The sequence below is a fragment of the Chrysochloris asiatica genome, unplaced genomic scaffold, assembly GCF_000296735.1.
Source record: "Chrysochloris asiatica unplaced genomic scaffold, ChrAsi1.0 scaffold00005, whole genome shotgun sequence".
In the NCBI taxonomy this organism is placed as follows: Eukaryota; Metazoa; Chordata; class Mammalia; order Afrosoricida; family Chrysochloridae; genus Chrysochloris; species Chrysochloris asiatica.
Window position 1 is genome coordinate 695,461 of NW_006408523.1, and position 10,182 is coordinate 705,642.

At 45.4% G+C, this 10,182-nt stretch overlaps 1 protein-coding gene across 1 annotated transcript in view; it reads right to left on the reverse strand.

Annotated features, from left to right (window-relative positions):
* The window catches only part of B3GALTL (beta 1,3-galactosyltransferase-like), a 100,847-nt gene that overhangs the window by 13,177 nt on the left and 77,488 nt on the right, over nt 1-10,182 (reverse strand). Inside the window, exons 9-11 of the mRNA XM_006832036.1 lie at nt 9,921-9,990; nt 4,734-4,847; nt 908-1,007 (exon numbers count right to left, since the gene is read on the reverse strand). Of these exons, the coding sequence (XP_006832099.1) occupies nt 908-1,007; nt 4,734-4,847; nt 9,921-9,990 (284 nt within the window). The remainder of the gene's footprint in view (nt 1-907; nt 1,008-4,733; nt 4,848-9,920; nt 9,991-10,182) is intronic.

Sequence of the window (10,182 nt, forward strand, 5' to 3'; positions counted from 1 at the left end):
AGAACTGCCCCACAGAGTTTCGTAGACTGTCATCTTTATGGAAGCAGATTGCAAGCTTTTCTCCCTTGAAGCTAGCAGTTCCCTCCACGTGTTGGAACTTGATTCAACAGCAATTAACAATGTGTTATTGGTGGTGGAGGTGGTGGTGGTGTGCCGTGGAGTTGGTTCTAACGCATAGCAACCCTATGTAGGGTTCCCAAGGCTGTGAGTCTTTATGAAAACAGGAAGTCTCATCTTTCTCCCGTAGACTGGCTGGTAGATTCTGACTCCTGACCTTGTAGTTAGCAGCCCAATCCCTAACCACTAAAACAGCATACCTCCTTAATAACAATAAGTTCTTGTTAACTGCTGTCAAGTCAGAGCCAACTCATAGTGAACCTGTATAGGGTTTCCAAGGAGTGACTGGTGGGTTTGAACCACCGGTCTTGCAGTTCAAACCGACCTTGAGATCCAGTGCTTTATCTCACAGAGCCCAAAGTACCCTCAAATCGGTTCTGACCCACAGTGACCCAGTATAAGGTGGTTAAAAAAGAGCAGCCAGTGGGTTTGAACCACTGACCTTGTGGTTATCATTCCAGGGCTTATCCTACACCACACCAGGACTGCTGTTCACTTTACAGAACCGTCTATTGTTTGGCTGAAATTTGAGCCACGGGAACAGCATCTGCCACGTGGACCGCCCAGTCCTGAGTCGGTGGTACAAGGCAACGCTCACCAAGTCGGCCTCCTGTCTTTCAGTTCACTGCCTACTGTTGCCGACTTCCCAGTGTCTTAAAAACCTTTATTTGCACATTTTGTCCTGTTGGGGGATTGTTTCATGTGGGAGGGTAAATTCAGTCCCTGATAGCTTCTGATGATGTAAATAAGTTGTTTCAAAACCATGCTGGGATGTGAATGCCTCCCATACCTGATTAATGTATCATCATCCACAATGACTAGCCACGGGGATTTGGCATGGCTATGATTCAAAAACCGTTCCAAAATGGCAAATGTCTTCCCACAGTGACCTGAGAAAGACAAGAAGAAAGCTTATGTTGCCTTATTTTCCATACAAAGTACATAATTCATTTTGAAATACATTTTTCTGTTTAGTTTTCTATTACACGGGCTGCAATGCCAACAGGCACTTTAATAATGTGAAGCGTAACAAACAAAAAATGGGCCTTTTCCAGTCACAGATACAGACCCCAGGGACTGTCAGGAATTGAAGGACGTGAAGTTAGTGCCATCTTTTCCTGCAGGAGGAAATGGTGACTTGGAGCGATCAGGAGATTTAAGCAGGATCATATGGCTAAGGTGAAGCGGAGACCAGAACCCATGGCCACCGAGTCAATTCCATTCAAGAGGGCCCTGAGGGACACAGTAGAACTGACCCAGATTGTCTCTGAGGCTGTAAATCTCTACAGGAGCAGACAGCCTCATCTTCCTCCTGAGGGACGACCGATGAATTTGAACTACTGACCCTGTGATTAGCATCCCAATGCTGAACCCACTGCACCACCAGGGCTCCTTTTGGAATACCGTGGGATGTACAAACGGGCATTTGGAGAGCTGGCGTGGTGCCACAGGGTAAGCATTGGATCTCAAGTTTGGTTGAACCAGCAGGTTAGCAGTTCAAACTGACCACCCGCTCCTTGGAACCTCTACACAGGGTCGCTGTGAGTCGAAACCGACTCAACAGCACTTTAACAACAAGAGTCAGTTGAAAAATAAAGAAAACACGAGTAAACAAATGATTGGTGCAGTCTAAGATGCAGAGTAAAAACAACAAATAAAGGAAAGAACATTCTGTCTGAAGGACTTTTTCCCCAACAGCACCGAGCAAGCTCAACAATACGGTTAACCGAGTCAGAAGAAAGGTGAACAAGGTGAGTGGTCTGAGGCCCCAGGGCGCTTCATTAATCAGTGCCGTCCAATAACCAAGGTCAAGGTGTGCTACGGTTACCTGTTACCCATCAGAGGATATGGGGAACCAGAAAATAACAGGGGACAATATGATGGGAATGCTGGATCAGAAAGAAAACAAACCAAGGGCATGTGAGCTCGAAGTGGCCAGACTTCTACTGCGGTGGTTGGAAAGCAACACCCTGGCGAGAACAGCAGTAAACGTCCAGTCATTTCCAAATTACAACATGAACTCATGTGTCCGAAACGCCTGTCGTAAAGCTCACTGTAAGTATTGCTGGTGTCGGGATGGTTGGGGGGTTCTGTATACTGTACCCTGCAGGGGGACAGAAACTGCTGGGCTCTCCTCTAACTCCGCAACACCTAGTGTGGGTGCGATACCGCAAATCCAAACCAAAGGTGTGGCGGACGGGGGACATTTATCCAAGGGCAAAGTGCAGAGGGCTAGGAAGGGAGGGGCCATGGAAATGGGAAACACAGGGAACGAATGCATGAGTGATGTTCCACGGTGGGAGTTGAAACCAATGACATGAAACAAAATGTGCATGAATTGTTGAATGGAAGGCTGATGAGCCTCTTTGTAAACCTTCACTCAATTCCCAATATAAAGTTAAAATAACAAGACAACAAAAATCAGATCCATTGCCACTGAGAGATTCCAACTCATAGTGAACCGACTCAGGGCTTCTGAGCTGCAAATCTTTATGGAAACAGCCAGCCTCTTTTTTCTCCTAAGAAGTGGCTGGTGGGTTTGAACCTCCAACCTTCCAATTAACAGCCCAACATTGTAAAGACTGGGCCACTGTGGACGCTTAGATATACACAGCATCCGGCTAATACAGGCAGGCTGGGAAGGATACATTGAAAACAGCAGTCTCTACATTTGATGGGTTTGGTGATAAATGAAGTAGATCTAGAAAAGGGATGACCTCACTCTATTGTAACTGCCATGTGCTCAAACATTAATCTGAACAAAACAAACCCAGAGTGCGCACTTCATAGTGGTTACGAATCGGGCTGCGAACCATAAGGTCAGCAGTTCGAAACCACCAGCTGTTCCACGGGAGAAAGATGAGGCTTTCTGCTCCTGTAAAGATTTACAGCCTCAGAAATCCTGTACAGGGTCGCTATGAGTCGAAACCGACTCCTCGGCACATAACCACCACCACCATCACCAGCATGAAAGAAGCTATATGTACACACGGGCATAAACAGTGCTTGGGGAGGAAGGAAACACGCCTACACAAGGCAAAGAGAGCAGTTTCTAGGAACTATTTCAACAGGTGGCAGAGTGGTGCAGACCTCAGTGGCCAACAGAAAAATTGATGGTTCAGATCCACCTGGAAGCTCACTGGGAGGAATCTCTGGCAGTCGGTTTCTGTAAATGTGACAGCCTAGGAAATCCTCTGGGGCAGTTCTACTCTGTCACATGGGGGCGCTGTGAATCGATTATAGATGAGTATACACGAGTATATTGTGACACAATAGATGACAGGCTAGGAAACCCTGTGGGGCAGTTCCACTCTGTTACACCAGGGGGCGCTGTGAGTGGATGAGCTATAAGATTATATATGAGCATATAATGACACAATAGATGATAGTCCTGGAAACCCTCTGGGGCAGTTCTACTCTGTCACACGGGGGCATTGTGAGTAGATGATATATAAGAGTATATACGAGTATATAGTGACACAATAGATGACAGCCTAGGAAACCCTGTGGGGCAGTTCTCCTCTGTTACACCAGGGGGCGCTGTGAGTGGATGATCTATAAGAGTATATACGAGTATATAGTGACACAATAGATGACAGCCTAGAGTACATATGAGTATATGGTATGGAGTCCTGGTGTGGCGCTGTAGGATAAGCACTGGACTGCAGGATCATTTGAATCCCAAGGTCAGCAGTTCAGACTCAACAGCTATTCCTCGGAAGCACTATATAGGGTTGCTATGAGTCAGATCTGACTTACCAACAACAATACAAACACACAGTGGCACAACAGATGATAGTCTTGGTAAACCCTTTGTTACCTGGGGCCGCTTTCAGTTGGAAGGATTTGCTTTTCCATTCATTTCTAAATATTCATGCAATTCTTCATCTCCTCTGTCCTCAACCGTCATTCCCACTAAGTGTATGGAGTATTTAGTGCCGTGCAGTTGTGTGACCCCACTCTGTGGCGAGTTTTCCCTTGCTGCACTGAGTGAGGGCCACTCTGGTTGCCTCCCTCCCGCCTTTGGCGATGGATAAGAATCCTGTAGTGCACACCTACGCACATTTGTCTTAGGGTGTCATGTTGGGTGCCATCAAGTCAATTCCAACTCACAGCAACCCCCAGAGGACAGAGCAGAACTGACCCATCATGTTTCCTATGGAAAGAGCCCTGGTGGTGCGGTGATTAAGCACTCGGCTGCTGGTCAAATGGTCACTGGTTTGAACCCACCAACCGCTCCACAGGAGGACGATGAAGCTGTAGGCTCCCTGAAAGGTTTACAGTCTCGGAGACTCCATGGGGGCAGTTCTACTTTGTCCCTTAGGGTCGCTATGAAAGAAAATCAACCAAGGGCAGCGGGTCTTTGCTGTTTTTTTTAATAATGTTTCATTCTCCTTGTTGTTAAGTGCCATCGAGTTGGTTCCAACTCATAGAGACCCTGCAGAAGGTTTCTGAGGAGCGGCTGGTGGGTTTGAACCACCACCTTGCAGTTCAAATTACCTTTGTGGTCATACATTATCCCACAACCGCATACCAGGGCTCATTCTTACCCTAACTGAACTATCTTTAGCGAATAGGAATTTGGACCAGGGGGAATCGAAGACATGAGCACTCACCACGATCCGTGTTGGGAATCCCCAAATCTACCGTCGGAATGGCCCTGTCCTCGGAGTCGCTGTAATATTCAATGATCCCGGCCTCTCCTTCCCAAGTCCGCTTGACCACCGGTACTGCAAGAGCCCCAAAAATACAATTATGAGCCACACACAGCTCGGTGGGGACCCTGCAATCAAACTCTTCATGGAGAGAGAGAGCCTGGACTTCATCCTGCGTTCTTCCTCAGGCCTGAAAAATGCCCAGACTGTTTGCTCATGTTGATGACACCTGGCTTTAGCACCTTTCTCCTGGCTGCTGACAGACAGGCGTCCTTTTGCATATAGGCAGATGTTTGAGTCTGATGATACAGCTGTGCTGAATTTAAATGGACTTCAATCAGTGTTTCTCTTTTCTAAAAAGGCTATTTCATTTAAAATTCACAACCAAAACTCAAATCCAAAAAAGCCATCAACTCATCATTGTAGAGTGGATTCTGACTCACAGCGACCCTACAGAACAGTATAGGACGGCTCCTTAGGGTTTCCGAGACTGTCCATCTTTACAGACAGCCTCATCTTTTTCCCCAAAAAAATCACAATGGGATTTAAAGATTTATGCTAACTGGAAGTGGGGGAAAGTGGAGAGAAGGAAGCCATATAAGGATATAATAACTTCTAAATATTTTTACTGGAATTTTTTCTACTTCTTTTCTAAAATGTTTATTTTGTTGCTGTTGTTGAGAATAGTCACAGCAAAACCACATACCAATTTAATCATCTCTACCCAGACACTTCAGTGGTACTGCCAGGTGTGCCCCCTTCTTACCTTGTGTGAGCTGTTACACACACACACACACACACACACACACACACACACACATTCTAACAGGAAGCCCCCTATGTTTCAGAACAAACAAAACCTAACTTGGAAGAAGTACAGCCAGAATGTTTCTTAAAAGTGAGGATGTTAGGGGGGAAGTGTAGGGGGCGGGTTTCTGGGATATACCTTTTGGGTGGTTGATGATGCATGGAGGGGATTGGAATCATGGCAGTGAGATGATATACGATGAAATGAATGTAAAACTAAAGTTCTCCCATGTAAACTATCATATAATTCACAATAAAACATTAAAAAAAAAAGTGAGGATGTTAGGACTTAGTCTTTCGTACTTTGGACATGTTATCAGGAGGGACCAGTCCCTGGGGAAGAACATCATGCTTGGTAAAGTGGAGGGTCAGCAAAAAAGAGGAAGACCCCAATGAGATGATCTGACGCAGTGGCAGCAGCAATGGGCTCAAACAAAGAACCACCATAGGATGGTGTTGGACTGGGCGGTGTTTTGTGCTGTGTGTAAGTTCTGTTGTACATACAGACAACAACGCTGCACAACAAGTTTCCTAGCCAATCTTTCGAGTTGCTACTGTCACTTTGACCCCACGTAGATCTTAAAAGAGCAAGGCAGGCATTTGTTACCAGTAAAAGTACCTATTGTTGGGTTTTAAGAAGATGTCAGGAAATATTTTTTGGTTTAAAGAGTATCTAAAGGAAATAATTGGGGGGGGGGGTGAGTGGTTTCCAGCCTCCATGACTCCAGAAAGCCTGGAGTCCAAGTGTATTGGAAATTCTGTGTAGCATTTTCCCCCTTTTGATCAGGATTCATCTACAGAATCTTTGATCAAAGCGTTCAGTCAGGGTAACCAGACACCATTCAGTTCTTCTGGTCTCATGACTAAGGAGGCAGTGGTTGGAGGAGGCCATCAGTCACACATTCCATCCCCTCCTCCTGACTTTCCTTCCTCTGTAGCTCCAGGTGAAAGCTATACCTTGGATGGCCACTTGCTTTAAGACCTCAGGAACTCCACAATGAACTAGTAGGTAGAACCAAAGCACGAAACACATTACTAGGCCAATTAACTGGGATATCCCATGACCCTTAACCTCCAAACCAAGGGACCAAATCCCATGAAGTGTTTGGTTGATCAACAGCAGGGATGCAATATTTGTGCATGGCTCTGGCTGAGAAGCAAATTTGGCTCTCTAACAATGGAGATGGCAGGGGACCACTTCAAACTCTGCCTGTCCCCACTGCGCCACCAAGACTACTTCAGCAATAGACCAGAAGAGAAGAAAAACCTTCAGTTTGTTCTACCAAATCCTAGCACAACAGAAATCTTGGTTCCGGAAATACTAGGTAGTAACCTGCTTTGTAGGTAGTAACCAGAGGCCTTACCCCTGCACCCTGCAACCTCTCGCTAGGGTGACGTGTCCGTGCAGCACGCCGCGAGACATGGTAAGTCAGCCTCCAGCCCTCAGACTGCAGCTGCGCCCACGCCATGTCCCCTTTCCACAGGCTGCAGCCTGGACTGCCTTTAGGCTCCTGAGGCTCCAACAGTTTCATTCAGCAGTACAGCTGCTTCCTCTCAATTAGCTGCTCTAAGTGCAATTAAGAGCAGAATCAGATGAGCCATCCCCGGCTGCAATACTGAACAAAGGAGCCCTGGGGGTACAATGATTAAATGCTCAGCTGCAGCTCGAAAGGTCAGCAGTTCCAATCCACCCAGCAGCTCTAAGGGAGAACGATGAGGCAATGTGCTTCTATAAAGATTTGCCGCCTGAGAGTCTAGGGGGCAGTTCCACTCTATCCCAGGGGGTCACTATGAGTCGGGATCGACTCCAAGGGAATAGAAATTGTTTTGCTTTTCTTACTCTGTCTGCCTAACTACTTGCTTAAAACCCTGGTGTGGCGCAGCAGGATAATGCACCGGATCGCAAGGTTGGTTTGAACCGCAAGGTTGACAGTTCAAACCCACATGCTGTTCCTCAGAAACCCTTTACAGGGTCGCTATGAACGACTCAATGTCAGTGGGTTTAGGTTTTGTATAATGACTGTATATATTTAATAGGACTTGGAATTTAACTTGACTATTTTTTATTATAGCAATCCAAAATATGCAGTGTCTAAGCCAGCTGGGCTCCAATTGGTGGTCGGAACCTGCCAGTCACACTACAAAGATGAAGCGGTTCGGTCTACTTCTGTGAAGATTTACCGTCTTGGAAAACCTGTGGGGTACTTCTACTCTGCCCTGGAGGATCGCTAAGAGTTGGAATCGGCTCCACGGATTTGTTGTTAAGTACCATTGAGTCAGTTCTGACTCATAGTACCCCTGTATGGGGTTTCCAAGAAGTGACTGGTGGGTGTGAACCACCAATGCTGTGTATGGGCAATAAGAATGCTTACAGTCAGTGTACTTTTTAAAACATGTTTTGACTGTTTTATTTGATGCCAATCTCTTAAACAACACTATAACCCAAATTTATAATCCTGTTTTATTTGGAAGATATGCTCCCCTTTGACTTATAATTCTCAACAATCATATTATCACATAAAATACATTAAGGAACTTTCCCCAAAACTCCAGCCCTACAGAAATGGCAGCTGGTTTAAAAAGATCTCCTACATAAATATCACAGATTCAGTGAACTTGAGAGTCTTTTCATGGAAAAAAATTAGAACACATGCCAAAATTAGAAACGCAAAACCCAAACACCAAGCCCACAGCTAGCTGTCACATGTACTCCGCCTCACAATGACCCTATAGGACAGAGGAGAACGGCCCTGCAGGGTCTCGGAGGCTGTCATGTTTATGGGAGCAAAGTGCCACCTCTTATTCCTGTGGAAGAGCCGCTGGCTTCAAACTGCCGACCTTTCTGATTGCAGCCAAGTGCTTAAGCACCACACCACGCTCAAGACTGCCTCATTTTCAGTCTCAGAAAAGTGCTGTCTGAAAGAAGGTGATAAAAGAGAGGAACTGTGCCTGTTAATATTTAGAACCTACCTCTTTTTTACACAACCACTATTGCTTAGCACAACTCTGCAAAGACACTAAGAATGTGAATTAAAATAACACGTATTCAGAGGCAAGGATTCCCCCAAACAGGTACCAGCCTTCTTCCTTTTCTGAAATTACTACCTGTTGTTCTTGGGAGCCTTTGATCAGTTCTGACTCATAGTGACCCTGTAGGTTACAGAAGATCTGCTCCTTGGGGTTTCCAAGATGATAAATCTTTACAGAACCAGGCAACCATGGAGCAGCAGGTGGGTTCGAACCACCAATCTTTGGATTAGTAGCCAAGCACTTTGCCACTGTGCCACCAGTGCCCCTTCCAATGAGCAACCACATACCTACTCATGAGCAAACACATACCTTAGAAAATAAATAAAACCATTCTAGCATTACAATAAACATCAATAGAACAATCTTAGAGAGAACTTTCTCTCATGGCAGTCTCTAACCATGAAACCCTCTGGAAGATTCTTTATGCATTTCAGAGACTATGACAGGCCAGGGACAGGCAATTATAACAGGACATTGTATTACCAAGTGGTTGTTATTCACAATATTGTCTCAGGGGTTTCCATTCTGTCTCCAATTTAAACCACTTTTCTAAGCAGTATTTAAAAGGGCTGCGAATATGGAAGATAGAAGAATTGATGCCTCTGAATGTAGGGTTGGCAGAGATTATTGAATATACTACCAGGAGAACGCACAAATCTGTCCTGAAAGAAGTATGGTCAGAATGAACGTGAGGTCAGAAGGGGCCAGGCCTTGGAGAAGGACATCATGCTTCATAAAACATAAGGTCAGTGAAAAAGAGAAAGACCTTCAAGGAGATGGACTGACGAAGTGGCTGCCACAGAGCTGAAACGATCATGAGGGCTGTACGAGCAGGCAGCGCTGGGTTCTGTTAAACATATGGCCACTACGCGTCATAACTGACTAGATGGCACCTAACAACCACAACATAAGCTCGCATGCTTTGATACAAAAATGTCCTTCCTAACTGACCTTGGTAGTGTAGTGGTTACGAATCGGGATGCTACTCTCAGGGTCAGCAGTTGGAAACTACCAGCTGTCCACTGGAGAAAGATGAGGCTTTCTACTCCTGTAAAGATTTACAGCCTCGGAAACCCTGTACAAGGTTGCTATGAATCGGAACCAACTCCACGGCACACAACCACCACCACCAACTGACCTTGAAGTCAGACGTGGTTCTATGAGTCACACAGATTAAATTACTGCTTTCCATCAACATTGCATCTGTCATTATTGCTTTCTCGAGTTTATACCTAGTTTGGACTTTTCGGTTGTTAGTAACAGCAGCCTGGAATTTAAGAGCTCGATAAAAATAAATAACTTAACACATACTTCTGTCACCATGAAATTTCTTGCATGTTTTGACTGCAACAAAGATATCTTCCTTCTTCACTGGATTTCCCTACAAAAAAAAAAAAAGTAAAAATAATAAGCACATATGATTCAGCATCATCTTAAATTCACATCCACGTTATATGTCAAATGCTCTATCCACTGCCATGGAGTCGACTCTGTGTCATTTGGCCCCGTGTAACAGAGGAGAACTGCCCCAGAGGGTTTCCTAGACTGTCATCTATTGTATCACTATACACTC